The 18,864-nt window shown below is 42.8% G+C and overlaps 1 protein-coding gene across 1 annotated transcript in view; it reads right to left on the bottom strand.

Moving 5' to 3' along the window:
- ATRN (attractin) overlaps positions 1-18,864 on the bottom strand; it is a gene marked incomplete at its 5' end in the record, with an annotated part of 169,919 nt that overhangs the window by 60,841 nt on the left and 90,214 nt on the right. The window contains 5 exons of the mRNA XM_051618313.1: positions 12,801-12,958; positions 13,359-13,437; positions 14,240-14,334; positions 16,148-16,200; positions 17,058-17,151. Of these exons, the coding sequence (XP_051474273.1) occupies positions 12,801-12,958; positions 13,359-13,437; positions 14,240-14,334; positions 16,148-16,200; positions 17,058-17,151 (479 nt within the window). The remainder of the gene's footprint in view (positions 1-12,800; positions 12,959-13,358; positions 13,438-14,239; positions 14,335-16,147; positions 16,201-17,057; positions 17,152-18,864) is intronic.

Here is an 18,864-nt window from a genome sequence, read left to right as displayed (position 1 = left end):
TCAAAGGTTCTCCTCAGTGCACAGGATCAGCAACAGGTTTGAAAGCTCTGAAGTCAGAAATCAGGAGCTGGGTTGTTTTACTCATCAAGGTTTAATTTCTTGAGAGCCTCGGCTGTGATTCTGTGTTAAAGACACTTAACATGAAAAAAAAAATAATGACACTGCTGGGTAGGGAAATCTGAACAACCTGTACCAAACTGTGTGGTGAGGTGGACACGCTGGCAGGGAGAGATGCCATCCAGAGGGACCTTGGCAGGCTTGGGAAGTGGGCTCGTGCAAACTGCATGAAGTTCAACCAGGCCAAGTGCAAGGTCCTGCACCTGGGTCAGGTCAATCCCAAGCACAAATCCAGGTTGGGTGGAGGATGGATGCAGAACAGCCTTGAGGAGAAGGACTTGGGGGTGATGGTGGATGAGAAGCTCAACATGAGGCAGCAACATGCACTGGAGCCCAGAAACCAACCATGTCCTGGGCTGTGTCACCAGCAGCATGACCAGCAGGGCCAGGGAGGGGATTGTCCCCCTTTACTTGCCTCTCATGAGACCCCACCTGGAGCACTGTGTTCAGTTCTGAAACCCCCAACATAAGAAGGACATAGATTTGCCAACATGGTAAAAAAAGAAGCATCTTAATAACACAAAGTCAGGAAATAAAGTCAGGTTTTTCACCCAGAGGGTGGCTGAGCACTGGAACAAGCTCCCCAGGGCAGTGGTCCCAGCACCAAGCCTGTCTGGGTTCAAGAAGCTTTTGGATGATGCTCTCAGGCACATGGTGTGACTCTTGGGGTGCCCTACACAGGGACAGGAGCTGGACTCCATGACTCTGATGGGGCCCTTCCAACTCAGCAGATTCAATTCCACAATTCTATTCTATTCTGTGATTTTAAGCGAGAGAAAAAGCAGATTTAACAGCACTCCAGGAATGGTTTGTTTTTAACAAAAGCAGACCCACAGAGCCATCTGAGAGCTGTTATTCGAGTGCTGGTGGCTCTGTCTTCATGTCAGTTAACTAAACAAGCCAGAAGCTTCTCAGTTTTGTCACCCTGTGTTAGTACAGGATCTATTTTTCCCCTGTGGCTTAGCCAGGCTGTATCTCCCGTTGCACTTGAGTATGCTGCCTTCTTGTATTTTATTGGCAGTGCACTCTTCTCCTCTTCATTAACTCTGCTTACTATTCTTTGACTCTTTAAATAAGCTTTTGTGTAAGGAAATATATCTAGCTCTTTTGGTAGCTGTAAAAGCTCCTCAGCAATGGCCCAGCTCGCTCATTTGCTGAAATATATTTGAACTTGAGATTTACATTTACATTCAGCAGTGGCACAACTGTATTTCCAAGAGCTATTCAGCATGGAAACACAGCAACTGCAAGTAACCAGCACATCACCACCCTGGGCCTCACCCAGCAGAAATTAATTGCCCAACGCAGACTTTGCTTCCACAGAAAACTAATTCTGCATTTTGTTGATATTATGCTTTCCAGCCCTTCTCTTTGAAGGTAAAAAATGAAAAAAGTAAGACAATCTGTACATATCTTAACCTCATAGCCAAAAAAATCCTCATCTTAAGAAATCCTCCTGGTATCATTAAATCTGAATCTCAGTCTCTGTCTCTCTTCTTTAGCTGCTTCAGTAAGTTTTGGAACAGCCACATGAGCAGACTTCCAGTGCTACATGAACATCTTACAATAAACCTCACAAAGATGACAGAATCATAGAGAATGGGTTGGGTTGGAAGGGACCTAAAAGATCATCCAGTCCCACCCCCTGCATGGGCAGGGACACCTCCCACCAGCCCAGGTTGCTCCAAGCCCCATCCAACCTGCCCTTCAACACTGCCAGGGATGGGGCAGCCACAGCTTCTCTGGGCAACCTGGGCCAGGGTCTCATCACCCTCACAGCAAAGAATTTCTTCCTACTACTTTTCATCCCAAGTATAGCTCAAGCTGTAGATGGAAAACCCTGAGATTCTGGGGTAAAAGCAGACAAATCCCATGCAACAATGCAGCTCTTGGGGAAAAATCAGCATGAGCAACTTGTAATGCTGCTGAAGCCACCACTTCCAGTAAAAAGGCACAGAAGTTGCAACATATCCTAGCAAGGGTTAAGTGCCTTTGAGAGAAATCCAAGTTTTCAAGGATTTTTTTCAAGATTTAAGAAGCTGCTAAGAAAAATACTACTTAATACGAGAAGGAATAACTTCTAAAAGGAGAAAAATGTCATTGGTCGATGCCAAAAATAAGAAGGCAGGAGCAGATAAAAAGGAAGCAGCTGTTTCATGTTTTAAAGTATCATTTAACTGTTCTGTTTCATATCTTCCCATCCCCAGCAGAAGATGTCAGTTTGCCTGCTCTGAAAAATCAGCATGTAATTGCATGTCTCCAGAAGTAATTACATTCAACAGCAAATTTCATCAGATTAACAAATTGATTTACGTTTCATTGTTCGGCTTCAAGCAAACCTCTCACCTCGGCGAGAGAGGTGCCCTGCAAGAGGCTCAAAAGCACCTGCACTTACATATAAATAAAGGCAAGGGACATTATTAGCAAACAACTTTGGCATTCCCGTGCTTCCCGAAGCAAAAGACAAAGCACATTTTTGGGAGAAAGGCCCCAGAGAGCTCAGGGTTATTACATCTCCACATTTACATCTGTTCCTAATTAAAGGTTCATGAGGCACACTGAGAACCTGGTGGAAAAGCTATCAAGCTCACCATCCTGAGAAGAGTTTCAAGCCTACAGAATTATTTTATCAAAGCAATCACTACCCACCTATATGCATTTTATTCTCTTTAGCCAACAACAAAGACATTTTTACTTTCCCTTTAGCCTCACCAAGAGCTTTCACACAGTTACCCCGTGGCTTTTGATTACAGAGCGACGTTAATTTAGAGGAAAGACTGGAAACTTCCATGGGCTACATCCAGTCCTCAGGGATATTTATGCCCTGTATCAAATGCCTGATGTTTCCCCAGAGACAAATCAGGGAATTAAGAGTCAGTTACAGCCCCTGCTTTTTAACTGCAGTACAGTTTCATCCCTCTATCTTATTACTTGTATTATTAAAGGCTTTTAGTTAGGCTGTAAACCTCAAAGAGGTAACCCCAGAGAGCAGCACTGCTGGCAATATTCTTGTCACCTTAAAGAGGTCAAAAGCCTAAAATAAAAATAAGGTGGAAGCATAGGATCCAGCATTTCCCCAGCTCTTGGTTTTAAGTGGAAAGGCACTGTCTTCCTCACCTGGCAGGAGGTACCCCCAAGCTTTCCCTGGCTGTAGCCAAGTGTCATCCATCACTTAACTCTGTGAGAAAACAAATGTTTCCTGATCCATGTTAAACACCAAATGGCAAGGAAAATGAAAGCTTAATTGAAACTGGTATTAAGATTCATGCTAATGGAGACCACCTGTTTTATGGGTAGCATTGCCAATAAAAATAGCAGGATGGGGGAAAAGTATCAGAAGAAGAAATTCAATCCAAAACTGCTTTAATGAAGGAGATTTCCTTTGAAAAAGGAGAAGTTGGGAAGATTTCAGTTTAGCACACTTCTGGACACAAGAGCCACAAAACATTAATGATGACAAAGATCAGAGTTAAGAGCTGTGTGTGAGGATTGGGAAGACTTTTTTAGGAATGCAATTCCTGACACTTTATAGAAGAATGGCTACTATTTCCCACTTAAATTAGCCACATTCAGCATAAGAGAAAATGAGCCTGTTTCAATCAAGCAGAGCCATTCCCTAGAAGAATCTGACTCTAATTTATAGTTCATCCCTCCTCTGAAACACAGCTGACACCAGCAGCATATGGCTCCACATGAACTTTGCCTACACACTGACACAGGAAATATCTACTGGCTTAAGAAAAAGACACATTTACAAAGTTATAGCCAGTTCTACAAAGCCAAATAGACATGAAGACAATCTGCCTCCTTACATTCCTCCATATATTTTCAGGATGTCAGTGTAAACCACTGGGAACTGTTTCACAGGTCAAAGGAGGGCACCACTGAAAAGAAGACAACCCCAGAGCAAACCCTTGAGTTGCAGTGAGAGGCAGAGCAGAAATCTTTTGAGGCAGGGGAATAAACAGAGCTCAGGCTGTTCCCTTAGACTAACAACTAAGGACAGAAGAAAAGGTTATTAAAAACGTAGCAAAATTAGCAGTCGCAGGTCTAATTTACAAAGCATTGGGATCCAAGAAAGTGTCATTTCTGAAAGCTTTATTCCAAGCAGAAGCACACTCCCACATCTCTTTGGAATCTTACTCAGTCACAGCAGTGCAACTGGGAGCTGGAGCACCAAAACGTGCACTTTCCTTCCCAACTTGGATGCAGCCACCTTGGCAGGGCCTGCACCTGCAGCAAGGTAACCAAAGTACCAGCAGGCAGCGAGGGCAGGGCCCCAAAGGAAGGCAGTTTTCTTAAAAGAGTACATCATCCAAGAGGTTTGCAGGGACAGGTTTATGCTTCATCCCCTGGGACACGGTGTGGTTTCTGCCCAGGGAGCAGCAGGCACGCTGTGTGTGACCCACTGGTGTGGCAGTGTGTGCACACAGCTTGGTGACAGCCACCCAGGCCATCCCCACTGCAAGACAGGCAGGTTTCACTACAGCCCATTCCAGGCTGTCCTCAATACTCCCCTCTCCCATTCCTTACAGTTTCTGTGCCTGAGCTTTTGGCAGCCATCAGCTGAAGGGAGATAAATTGCTTCTACCTTTGGGTTCACCATCCACAACTGCAGCAGATGAACGAGGCAGCAATTCAACATTTTCAGTGGGTTCACCAGTATTTTCCCATCATGGTAAACAGCATCTTTTGAAATATTGAGAATAATTATGACAACACATTGTGTGACTGAATGAAGCTATTCCACAGTGCATTAACTTTCTGTGTAGAAAGGAATAAAGCTTTAGGAGAGACTTACATAGACCCACAGTCACGGAATAAATCAACTGAAGGAATCCAGAGAAAGGCTTCAACAGACCATGCAGAAGTTTGAGAAACTAAAAAAAAATGTCAACAGCGGAGGCAATTTTAGCTATTTTTCCACTGCAGCCTTCATGAGATCAGAGTGAAAGGCAGCAATTCAAGTGACATGAAAATCTCCCCACTGGTTATCAAATACTTTGGGTCTCCAAACAGTGTGAGCTGCTGACAGTTGGACTGGGTGATTTCTGAGGTCTTTTCCAACCAAGGTAATTCTGTGACTCTGTCTAATGCCCTTGCAGCCCTCCTCCAAGAAACACGTGCAGCCAGGCTATGTAGCCATGGTGGCACTTTTTCGAAGCCCAACACGAGGAGGAATTGCCAAGCAAACAATATATACAGTGAGTACCTAGCAAGGCTTTGCAAATGGTATCTTTTGTATGCAAGAAAGCTGCAAAATCTGTTTGCCCCTTTTTGTTCCTTGAAGCATTTGGCTCATAATTAACGTCTAAGCACATGCAAATTAAAATACTTCAACCCATGTGAGGGAAAGAGAGGAGGCAATTGCCAGTTAATGATACAATTACAAACTGTGGGGTTGTTTTTTTTTTTTTTCCCCTAATCAGCTCCTAGGAGTCTCACATATACTCAGAAAGCAGAGATCAATGCTTCCTATCAAAAGGCTTCGTAGTGAATTCAGTGCTACTAAAATCAATTGGGACAGAATGTTAATGCAAACAATAGTTTGGGTGTGAAACAAGACAAGAGCACAAGTTCACATTTAGTGAGTGGTAGAAACCACCACTGACAGTAAGCTGGAATGGAGCAAAAAGCTGACAGCTATTGAGAGGGGCTTGAAGTCAGCTCTTCTAGCAACTCTTAATTTTCAGCCCCTGTGCATTCAGGAGAGGGACTCACTCAGTGGAATCTGCTCCAGGTAAATACACACTGCTTCAAACAGTGTTAGAAACTGCTGACATTTACACAAGTATCAAAGCGAGCTTCGAATTCTCACCATTAACTATTTGTCAGCTCCAGAACTGAATTTCCCCCTCTGAGTGAGCTGACTGGATTGAAACCCATGAAGAGAAGTCCTCTGAAAAGTTTCTGCACTGAATTTCCTGGCTTCTTACAGCACTTTTGTACAGCTGGTTATTTGCATTCGATAGCTCTTTTCTAAGCTGAGATATATTTTGAATGAATAACAAAGCAAACTGACAACAAACAATAAGAAAACAGAAAAAAGGGGAGAGGGGGGTGAAATATCATATTGCACCCACATGGCGACAGAAAAACAACCCTCACAACATCCACTAATGTCCTTTTCTACAGGGTGGAAGAAGATAAGGAGCATTTAGGGCAGAGCTTTCCAAGCAGAAGAGAGAAAAGCAAACAGCTGGGGGTTTGCACAAGGCTTACAAAGTCCCCGTGGCTGTGCCAGACAGTTTGTTAAAGGACAGAGCCACAAAGCAGAGAGAATGGAAATAAGGAGACAATTTCAACCAGACCTTACCTGGGATGTCAAGAAAGCTTGGCAAGGCAAGGTTTGAAATGAACTCCCCAACGTAGCTTTCATACTCAGAAACCACTCAGACAGGAGGTATTAGGAAGCAGATTGCTTGTATTTTGAAGGTTTTCTGCATTTTGCAGCTTTAGTTCTTTTACAAATAATCAAGGCATTAAAGCAGGCAGGGAACAAGATCCTAAACCAATATACTTAACCAAAAAAAAAAAAAAATCCTGAAGTGGTTTTGAAGAGAGGTGGAGCAAGAAGGGGAAAAAACCAGCCAGAATTCAGCATTGGCAGGGACACAGCTATCTCTAAAACAAAAGAGCATTTATACTCTCCAAGTCCAGATTTCAACAGGCAAGAAGAGAGGGAAAGAGAGGCAGATTTCAGTCAAGGACTTCAGAATAAAGTTGCTAATGTTACCACAAAAAATGTGGCTTGTAGATTCATTGCTCCGCAGCAAAGATTGTAAGTTTCTGAAGTTCTCTGTTGCCACATTTGGGGATGTATACATATAATAAACACTCCTGTTTAGATACATCTACTGTATCTAAATTGAAAATAAGCCAGGATAAGAGTGTTATGATAATAAAACAATGAAATAAAACCCCAGCCCCCCACTTGGAGATGCTGCACTGCACAGGAACAGACCAAACATATGCTTAAGGTGACACACACACCCAAGGAGAGAATATTTTCCAGCAGTCTGGCAGCAGCAAAGTTTCACTGGCTTCATCATACTTCTTCTATCCAAAACACTCCCATTTCAGAAGGGAAATTGAAACGTTCTGGAGCTGTATAAAGTTGCAGAGTGTAACTGCAACAAGCAGAACTGCAGGAGGTAAGACAGTTTGCATCCTGGCCACACTGCAACATGTAGCTGTAATTGATGAGCCAGTTTGCCCTGAAGGACCAAACCCAACAGTAGGAACTTGTGTGCAGTGAAATAAGGGATGAACACTTAGAGAAAGAAATGAGGGAAGATGGGAAAGGTCTGAGTGAAAACTATTCCTGAGGAGCAGGGAGGGTGAGTGCTGAAGGAGCAGTCAGGAAAGCAGAGAGGTCACCTCATGGCTCTACTTTAAATCTTGTAGTGACTCCCAATCAAGGATCAATTGCTAGAAAGTCTTCATTCCAAAATCCATACTGTGAGTTATCTCCTATTTTATCCTATTGAAGAAAACATTCTACAAAGCCAAGACTTCACAAAAAAGGGAAAACCAGGGAAAGCAAATAGGAGAGAGGCAGAGAAAGGACAGGTAGGAACACAGATTGCAATTAAGGGCAATTGAGGGCAGCTCAATCCACCATGGAAGATTGCACAAGACCTGAAAGGACACTGTGAGTCCTGGAGACAAAGCATATTTTTTACTGACTCTAGTTTTTCTCTCTGGAGTCTTTACTTTTCATAACACCAGCTCGTAGTCATCAACTGCTCTGAGAAAAAACAAAACATCAGGATGGTGAGGAGGGAAAAGAAAAGTTAAGAGCAAAGCAGTACCCCCAGGTGGTGTGAGAAGTGCAGTGTCAAACTCCACAGTGTCTTAGCATCCAGGGTGGAAAAGCTTTGATGTGGCATCAAATCTGACAGCAGAGTCAGACCAGATGGGAGAATGGGCTGCAAGTAAAGCCCAGAGCAGATCTACATGGCTACAGGCTCTCTGGGAAGGAGATGTGACATCCCTCACAAGGGTAGACCCAGCAAACACAGGCCAAGATGAGGACATAGTGAGGTGGATGGAAAAGTGGCCCGATGTTTTGCCCCAGGGGGTGTGAAGTCTAGATGGAAGCCAGTAACTAGTGGTGTACCCCAGGGGTTAACAGTGGGTCTGAACCTATTTACTAACATCTTCATTAATGATCTGGGTGATGCAGCAGAGTGTACCCCCAGCAAGTCTGCAGGTGACAGCAAACTGGTGCTGATGCACTGACTGCTGCACCAGAGGGCCGGGCTGCTTTCCAGAGAGAACTTGACAGCCTGGAGAAATGGGCCAACAGGAACCTCATGAAGTGCAACAAAGGGAAATGCAAAGTTCTGCCTTAGGTGAGGAACAACCCCAGGCAGCAGTATGTGCTGGGGGCCACTCAGCTGGAAAACAGCTTGGCAGAGAAGAAACTGGTGGTCCTGGTAGACAGCAAACTGAACACGAAGACCAATGGTATTTGCTTTCCCTGCATCAGACAAGAGCACTGCCAGCAGGTTGAGGGAGGTGATCATTTCCCACCTACTCCACACTGGCAAGGCCACACCTTCAGTACTGGGTCCAGTTCTGGGCTCCCCAGTACAAGAGAATGGTCATACAGGAAAATGTCCAACCTGAAGGGGTGGGTGCAAAGAGGACAGACTCAGGCTCTTTCCAGTGGTGCAACAGGCAAAGGGCACAAACCAAAACACAGAAGGTGTTCCCTCTGAACCTCAGAAACACCTTTTGACTGTGAGGGTGACCAAGCACTGGCACACGTTGCTAAAAGAGGTTGTGGAATCTTCATCCTTGAAGATATTCAAAAGCTGCCAGGACATGGTCCTGGGCTACTTGCTCTAGGTAGCCCTGTTTAAGCAGGACATAAGACTACATGACCTCCAGAGGTCCCTTCCAACCTCAACCACTCTGAGATTCTGTGAAGACCATGCTGTTTGTCAAATTTAGGAATGTAAAAAACAGAATTGAGTCTCCAATGGTTGTTAAAGGATGCAGAAGAAAACAGGTTTTATCTCACACAGATAAGTAAGGCTGCTGGGTGGCTGCCAGGAAGGAGGGAGGAATGCTGTGCCCAGCTACAGTGAGATCTCCAGTCAAAGGAGGTGCAGGTGGGCTTCCTGGAGAAGGACAACCAAGCCACAGCAGAGTAACAAAGAACTGCTATTGCAAACATGAGAAAGGACTGAGAAACTCAACACCAAGAAATATTTGGAGCAAGGGAACAGAAAAACATCAGCTTTGGGGAGTAAGTTTATTAGGTATGAGCTGAAGAGTGAGCAAATGGAAATCCTAAGGACCATGCTACTGCTGCCAGACTTCTTCACAAAAAGAGTTCCTTGAGCAACAAGAGCTGATGCTATTTTTGACTTTGTTTTGGCAAGTAACAAGGACATTAAGAAGAGCTGGTGATATAAAATTACCTTGAATGGAGTGCACACAAGCACATTCGTATTAAATTAAGGATAAAACCAGGTAAGTGTTGTAAGAGAATCAAAGTTCACTCTTTTTAATGATGAGAAATTAAATAAGACACTAAAATAAAGTGGACTAAGGAGATAAGGAATGGGAAAGCAGCCATCTAATTATTTCTCTCAGGTCAAAGATGCAAAACCATTTGAAAGCTGTATCCTTAGAACTAACCTAGGAACAATTAAAGAGTCTACGTATTCTGGAGAGGAAGGGATTCATTAGTAAGAAGCCAGCAAGTAGAACAGAGATAAAATAAGAACTGCCCAGAGTCAAGCTGTGCTAGACCTCAGCAAATGGTAAACAAAATAGCAAGAGATGTCTCAGTTGTACACGTAAAGGAGACCAGAAATGGAAAGGGAAGAGAGGGGATGCTGAAAGGAGAGGTAAGAGATTAAACTCTATCAGCTCTATTCCTAAAACTAAATTAAGAGTCTTCATTAAGAACAAGGAATATAGGTGCAAAGTGTCTAATGTGAACTGTTTACAAGGGGGTGTAGTGAGAGGATGAGGGGGAATGGTTTTAAACTGAAAGAGGGGAGATTTAGGTGAGACATGAGGAGGAAATTCTACAGCTTGAGCTGTACTTGGGATGAAAAGTAGTAGGAAGAAATTCTTTGCTGTGAGGGTGGTGAGACCCTGGCCCAGGTTGCCCAGGGAAGCTGTGGCTGCCCCATCCCTGGCAGTGTTGAAGGGCAGGTTGGATGGGGCTTGGAGCAACCTGGGCTGGTGGGAGGTGTCCCTGCCCATGCAGGGGGGTTGGAACTGGATGATCTTTCAGGTCCCTTCCAACTCAAACCAGTCTGGGATTCTATGATTAATAACACAGAACCAAGAAGCAGGTGTGCTAACTGTACTATCTGCTGACAAAGTTGAAGGGGATCATAAATAAAAATATGGACAAGAAGCACACAGAAGGGCAAGCAGATGATCTTCAGGACTGGCAGTATTACCCAGCAACATGAGTGGGGTAACATTTTATGATGCTATTAGGGACTGAGAAGAATGTTCACTATCAGACTGGGAGCTCATCAGCTGGGAACTAAGGTTGTGAAGCAACAGGGTGTATCCATATTAAAAGAAAAAAAAACTATTAATTGCTGCAGCCATGAGAATGAGCAAAGCAAAATACTGCCATAAAAGGATCTAGAAGGGTATATTAAAACCTAGAGAGACCACTGTACAAAGCCATGGTGAGGCCTGATCTCCACGACCTTGGCTGACCAAAGCTGGACAAGAGAGATGAATACAAGTGAGTACAGAGGAAAAACAAATGAGGCAACTGAACATGAACAACCTGTTTCACAGGACAAGATGATGAGGGTTAGTTGTGCTTAAACCAACAAACACACACTAAGGCTGAGAGAGGAGATGGCCTGTCCATCCAGGGGGAAAGTGGGAGATGCAGCTGCCAAAGAAGATGATGGAGGGGACACTTAAGCTCAATGTCAACACTGGCACAGGAAAGCTGGCAGAAACTCCCTCTAAGTACAGGGAGGGTGGAGACTGGAGTAAACACAGGGGAGCTTAAGAGACAGGAGACAGCACTGTTCTTCAGTATCTCCAAAGTCCTAACACATAGTTCTCCACCAAGAAATAGCAAATAAATCAATCAGGGTAAGGTACAGCCCAGCACTGCTTATGGAAAGCAAACTATCAGCCAGCATAACCTGTAAGCTAAATAAAACATGACTTCTTTCCCTGACTCCTGTGATTACCAATTTAATAAAAGCCTGAATAACAAAATAAATGACACAAGTGCCCAGCTTTGTACATAGGGCATTACTTTCTCTACTGAAAGCAGTATTTACCTTAAATAGAAGTATTTACCTTAAATAAAAACAATGAGGCTTAGTGCTTGCTGCCTGAGTATCCCATGACATAAAGGTTTTTTACATTGCAGCTCTTGCAAACTCCTCCAAATCTGAAAATTAGGACTTGAAAATGAACTAAGACTCTACCAATTTGTAAAGTAAAAACTCTCCAGCTGGGAAACAATTACTAATATTTTAAGTTATAGTAAAAAGAACCCAAATGCAGTCCAAAGTCAACCTATCAAATCTATCAGTCTGCAATCAACAAGACAAGGTTACCCAAGTACTTAAAACCCACCACCTTCACCAGAAGGTGATGCAGATGTTTCACAAGTAATCCTACTATTTTTTTTTTATTTTTTTTTTTTAATTCAGTAACCTTTAAAAACATCATTATATCTTAAGGACCTTTTTTCCAGGTGGCCCCCATTTCCTTGCTCAATATTATTGGGTGCATCATCCTTGTTGGCAGTGACTCCTAGAGTGAGTCTGTGTAACTGATATGGCTGAAATATCAAGTAAACTAATGTGAAGTTGATGGCTTTCAGATAAGAATTTGTGGAATAAGGGTGAAGATGGAAGAATCTGGGCTCCTACATTTAACCAAGCTTCTTAGAAAAGGTAGAATTCAAATTTGCTGAATCTCATTTGAGATGTCTGTTCCAGACCTAGAGGTCCATTTGTCCTTCAAAGGGCACCCACGCCACTGAGTACACTATGGGCTGACACAGCCCAGAGCAAGAAGGTGGCCCAGGTTCCCCTGAATGATGAGCTGCTGCAGCAGTTGCAGAGTCCCTATGATTGCAGGCTGGGATCTGTGAGTGTCTTCATGATCCAGCAAGTTCCATCCACTGCTTCTTCACATCATCACAGTCAGTCTGTCACCCGAGGCAACGTGTGTGTTAACAGACTGCACTGAACTAAGGGAACATTGTCTTATTCTGCAGGTACCACCAGCCTTGGGCAGAACAGGGACAAAGGGGGATGGACCTCGAGCTGTGTCTTTTGAGAATATGACACTCATCAAGGGTGTGACTATGACACTGATAAAAAGGGACACTAGAAACATTTCCTCTGGTTTTTTTTTGGCTGAGTCCTTCAACATCAATATCTACACATTTAAAGTCAGAGACCTCCTTAGAACACAGCCCAGTTAATAAGCAAGCATCCCACTTCATTTCACAGCACATTTTCAGCCCCACTGGGCTGAGGCAACATCAGAAGAGGAGGCACCTTTTTTTGCTCTGACTCAGGAACATCAAACCCTTTGTTTGCTGCAGGATTACACTGAGCCCTGGCTCAGCTTCCACAACACAAAGTACACTGACTTGCCAAACTGATAAAGAGGGGGGAAAAAAAATACTTTTGAAGAATCTTTAGAGCTCCTACCTGTATTTTTATGGGCCAGGTGAAGTTGCTGACATAAACGAAGAAAGTGATGTTGGGATTGTTGCGGAAATCAAACTTCTCATTGGAGAAACTGTCCTTGTATTCCTTTATATTGGTTCTTGAAACAACTGGAATTTCCTCCCCAGCCTGCGTGCCAGCTGTTTCCAAATGTTCAAAAGCAGCAAGAAAAGATGTTTCAATGCACATGTGAAGTGGCAAACAAAAAGGGCAGAACATCCTGAATTTTAATGTTAGAAAAATAACTGTTCATCTAAACACGACTATTTTCAGCTGCATCCCATTACCAAAATCACTGTATGCCAAAATGTTGCATTACTAACAATCTAATTTACACCTTTGATGCTTCCAAAACATCCTATTAAGATTGAAAAGCAGTTTTTAAAAAACATTTTACCTCTGCCCCCAGGCCCAACATTTAAGAACACTACAGAACAAGCTCGTGGGGTTACAAAAAAAGCTTCCCCAATTAAATGTGCATTTGTGGGGAACTAATCACTGAAACAAGCTGCCACACAACTTAGGTAATGCTCATTTTACCTGCAAAACTTGTGGACCAAGTAATATTGAGGTTGAAGTTTTTAGATGCATTGATAAACATGTCCAAGTCTCTGTTTTGCTAAGGGGCAAAGAAAAAAGAAAACAAAAACCATTTTTAGAATAACAATTTTACTGTCCTGCTTCCTAGTAAACCTTCACTGGAATCAAATAATTTGGAATTTGTTATTTACAGGAAGCAAATACATCCAGCATGTACATTTCCTGAAAGGAGTACTGCCCTCCCCAAGGAAAGCATAATAAAGAACAAAACCATAGAATCATTGAATGGTTTGGGTAGGAAGGGACCTTCAAAATCATCCAGTTCCAACCCCTCTGCATGAGCAGGGACACTTCCCACCAGCCCAGGCTGCACAAGCCTCATCCAACCTGCCCTTGAACACCTCCAGGGAGGGGGCAGCCACAACCTTCCTGGGCAGCCTATTCCAGCACCTTCCTACCCTCATGGTGAAGAATTCCTTCCTGATGTCCCACCTAAATCTCCCCTCTTTCAGTTTAAAACCATTACCCCTTGTCCTATCACTACATTCTCCTGTGCAAAGTTTCTCCCCAAAGTAAGTCATGTGCACAGAATAAAACAGGAAGGATAGAAACACAAGGTAAAGCAACATGAACCAAACTTGAGGTGCTCATCAGGTGTTCAGACAACTGCAAAGTCAGCAGAGGGTCTTTATAAAATTTTTACCATGAAGATTTGAAACTGAATGGCCAAGCCAAGCTCAGAAAGTTCTAGTTGCTTTGTGCCATGTTAGGAGACAACATCTGGACCCTCTTAAAACTGTAGCAATTCGTTGCTTCCACGGCCAAGAAGTTAAAAACATATACCCAAAAGATGAAGTTTAAAGAGAAAGGAGAACATCTACCTCTTCAGGTGTTGCTACAAAGTTGATTGCTGTGTAATAACGATCATCCTCTTGAGAAAGGCTGAAGGTGAACTGATAGTCAATCAGAAGGGTATCTGTAAGGAATGCATGGAGAAAATTATCCCATGTCACAGACTAAAAGCAGCTTCTGCAAAGCAAGGCATGATGCCACTGAAGTGCTTCTTGCCCTGAGAGCACAACTAGGAGTCACCCTCCTGTTACAAAATACCCCAACCTGTGTACAATCCCAAATAAAAGGGACAAACCCCTCTCTTTTTAAGTTGAAAAACATTCTGCTTACGTTTTCCAGGCAATAACCTCCAGCCTTAATTTAAATGACTGTTCATACCTACAAACTGTTGAAAACATTTACTTTTTTCCTACAGTACCTCCAGGTGCTAGGGGAATACTAGTCAAATAAAGCAGGCTGTATAACCCCCACTTGGTAGGGAACTATGTTCATAGAATCACAGAATGGTGAAGGTTAGAAGGGACCTTAAAGACCATCAGGTTCCAACCCCCCTGCTATGAGCAGGGACACCTCCCACCAGCCCAGGCTGCACAAGCCTCATCCAACCTGCCCCTGAACACCTCCAGGGAGGTGGCAGCCACAACAAGGCATAAGATCCTGCAAATCGGTGGACTGGACAGGGAGGATTTTTACAAACTATCCACTTGTTAATAACCCAGCTGCCATTCTACTCTGGGTCACATTATGCCTGGGCATACCAGGACCAGTTTTCAGTCTACCCACATGGCCTCCTTTCCCCATGTTGGGCTAGATCTGGGCTATCACCTCTCTGTTAAGCACAGAATCATTAAGGTTGGAAAAGACCTCTCAGTTCATCAAGTCCAACCATCAACCCAACCCCACCATGCCAACTAACTGACAGTGCTCAGCCAGTTTTGGCAATACACCCACAGGTCCCAGTATCCTTTTATTAAATCCCAGTATTATGACAAGTATTATGACTTGTACATGTTCCCAAACTCGTGCAGAGATATTCCAAGCAATAATAATATGAAGCCATACACCAGATGTTATTTTTCTCTTATTGTCTCCTGGAGACCCCTTGTTGGATAGGCACGAGCTAGACAACCTGCTGACACCTGTCTTCCCCCCCCTAAAAAGGGGGAAAAAAGCCCACTTTATCACCCCTGCCACTGGCAACAATGAATTAGATCCTCCTTGCAAAGGGACTGCCATGAGAAGCCACCAGTCCCTTGTTTGGCTGCACAAGCACAAGTTGAATTTGCTCAACACAGCACGTCGATAACTTCTGTGTTGCACAAAAACACTATTTGAGACGTGCATCTTCCTGTAATTTAAGATTCCATCTCTCCAGGCCTGCCAGTGTGCTGATTGCTAATATCTGCAAATAGAAGCTGGAGAGATTCTATTAAGCAATCTGAATCTTGGCAAAGCATCGTCCTGAATTGCAGAGGAATCCAAATGTGCATTGAAAGGCATCGTGGCAATTTTTAAACCTTACCCATTCAAACATGAAACTGGGTTTTTTTTTTTAAAAAAACAGTAATTTTTACTTTAAAAAATAGTATTTTGCACTTAAAAAAACCTCAAAAGACAATATTTGGCTTTGACTTCTTAGGTACATATTTTAGAGTATTCTTCAGGAGACCAGATTTAATTTCAAAGTCATGTGAAAAACATTCAAGAATTTGTTCTGAATGATCCAACCATCACACAGACCTGATCAAGAAGAGTATTTGCATTATCTTTAAACAATGATTTTGTGAAAACTGAAGCTTTTTAAAACTGTTTTTTAGCCCTTCCCTTAATCCCCTCGATTTCAAACAGATGCTGAGGCAACTATACTGGTTTTAAATACAATATTTTAAACTTCAAACACATTTTTCATCTCCAAACAAAATCCCAAGAGTACTCACAGTAACACGTTCCTTTAAGTGGATTTCCCTGATATCTATTTTCGACTTCACACCTAAAAAGAATATATTTTTTTAATAATATTTTTTTTCCAGTTCTATTTCTTTCCAGCCACTAAAGATCAGAAAACACCACCTGTGCTGATAAGGGTACACAATTAAAAATAAAAGGTGCATGCCTAAGCTATACTGGGCTGCTAAAGAAGTGCTACAAGCCTTGAAAGTTAAACTAGCATGCAGTAAAAATGAAATATAAAATTCTGGATACTGACCTTCAAATGTATTAGCTCTTCACAATACATGGAACTGGATTAGCACAGTCAGAAACGAAAGTTTCCATTTCTGGCTATTCCAGGATCTAGTTCTATAAACATTTACTCATGTAAACAACACTTGAAAAATAAAGCTGGCAATTAAATTATTTGGAATGAAATTATTTCCACTAACATTACACTAAACGCATTTCCGTTATGTCATGGAAAAACCTTCAGCAAATTTGTTGCTCTGAAACTGCTCCATTAAACTGCTTGAATGTCAAAGTCTTATTTCAGATACGTTTACACTCCCCCAGAACAGCATCAGAGTGCACAGACAGTAAAACCTACCAATTAAAAAGAAACTCCTGAGGGATAAAACAAAGTGGTATGTATAGTTTGGGGGGTGGGGTATTATTTTTCACCCCATCCCTTCCAGTCAAAATATTCTTAAAAATTGGAAATCTTCAGGAAATCATTTTGTTCATGTTTCCCCCCAGGGGAAGCACGGCTGGCTGCACCCTCAGCCAAGTTAGTCAACTGTCAGCAAGAAGAGATGAGCAGAGACATCATAAATCCAGTCATTAATGAATGCAGGGGTTGCATACCAGTGTGTGCACAGCCCTTGGATTTCAAACGACCAAGTGAAATGAACTCACAGTTGACACTCGTCTCCTTTGATTCCCTTGGTGGTGCAGAAGCATTTCCCTGTGTTGGTGTTGCAGACGGACGCGTGGCCGTTGCACTTGCAAGCTGTTGAGCAGAGAGGGGGAAAAAGATGCAACGTTGAATGAAGCAAGAGAAAGATTCAACAGCAATTAAGCCCTTTAGTTGCCAAAACCCAGACACGTCAACAATTAAAGTGCACATGAAAACCCACTTGGTACTCTTTGGGTTTTTCTGAGATACAGGCGGCAGCCAAAAATAGAACTGTGTGTCAAAACAGTGAGCATGGGCTCTAGGGCTGATGTTTTGTATGAAATCATGATCAGACTGTGCTTTTTAGCCTCAAAAATTTATTTAACTTCCTCTGTAGTCATTAGATAGCACTACTAGATAGCACTTACCATAACTGGTAAGAAAAAGACAATATTTGGAATAGTTTTGGGCTCGCTAACGCATTTCAGTCAAACTTAAAACTCTTGAGAGCAGATTGGTTTTGCAAATAAAGCAAAGCTCGTGGTGCTTTTAGGGCTTTTTCTGGAAATAAGTAGGCCTTTCAGAAAATAATGTCATTATCAACAATGTCAGTGTCTCTACAGCGTGAAACTGCTGGTGCTAAGAAGGTGATGTCCATGCTCCAAGTGGCTTGGGGTGTGTGCCCCAGTACATTTTAGAATAGCTCTAGCTTGCTCTCAGGAGCTGAAGACCACCAAGTGGTGGCTGAAGTAGACCAGCAGACCCTGAGACTACATCAGGTTTGTGGCATGCCCAAAACAGACCATTACACACACACACTGAGCCTGTTCGAGGTGCAAACCAAGGTCTGAGTATCAGTGGGGACATACAGGAGATTCGCTTCAAAGTAATGGTCTGGAGTCAAACTGAAATGCTGCTGTTCATACACTTTGGGACCTTTATTCCTAAAGAAGTAGAGGAGGCACATGCAAAAAACCCAAAAGTCAAAACAACAACCAACAAAAGCAACACAAGCAGCTTGATATAATGTTCACTGTAACCAGGAGATTGGACAGAACAGCTTTTCCCAGCAGGTAGGTAGGTGCCTTTGTGAAGATGTTCTATCAAGGAACTGGAAGGTGCATTCATCTGGAGCCATGCATGGGAGAATGTACAATGTAAGAAAGGAAACAGTTCTTAAAGAAATTACTCCTCATTTGTGGAAATACTACGTTTTACAGTCTGGTGCCTCCACATTAAGAAGACAAGAGGCCTTCTCAGTCAGAAGACATGTACCATGCACTCAATGTACCAGCACAATTCTTAGTCCTCATCCTCAATATCCAATCTTGGACCTGACTTTGTGAATCCTTTTGATGTTGTCTTAATATTGGTATGTAGAGGAAGCTATCAGGGACACTTAATTGTGCTTCTCAGATGTGGATGAGTGGTTTCCTAGCAGCACCATGGAACAAAATTATCGAGAAGCAGAAAGGCCTTTTGTGAGAACAAGCAGCCTGAATGAAGATTTGACAAAATAATTGTATTCTGTGAAGCAAACACTTCTCATTAGTGGCACTTAAAAAAAAATAATTCTTAATGCTACTGAGAATGCCAAAAAAAAATAATTCTTAATGCTACTGAGAATGCCTCATCCCACCTTCCTGATGTTTTGTGAAAGGTAAGCAAGGGGAAATGCAATCAATATTCCACGTTAACCTACATAAAAATTAGGAGAAATTACAAATGTCATGTTGTTCAGATGCAGATCACAGTATCTTGAGTGCCAACATTAATGCTTCCTCACCCTGCTCTTCAGCCACGTGCTTATCAAGGAGACTGAGCATT

Source organism: Apus apus, chromosome 4 (genome assembly GCF_020740795.1).
Source record: "Apus apus isolate bApuApu2 chromosome 4, bApuApu2.pri.cur, whole genome shotgun sequence".
NCBI classification, from domain to species: Eukaryota; Metazoa; Chordata; class Aves; order Apodiformes; family Apodidae; genus Apus; species Apus apus.
This window is presented reverse-complemented; position numbering and strand designations above follow the sequence as displayed.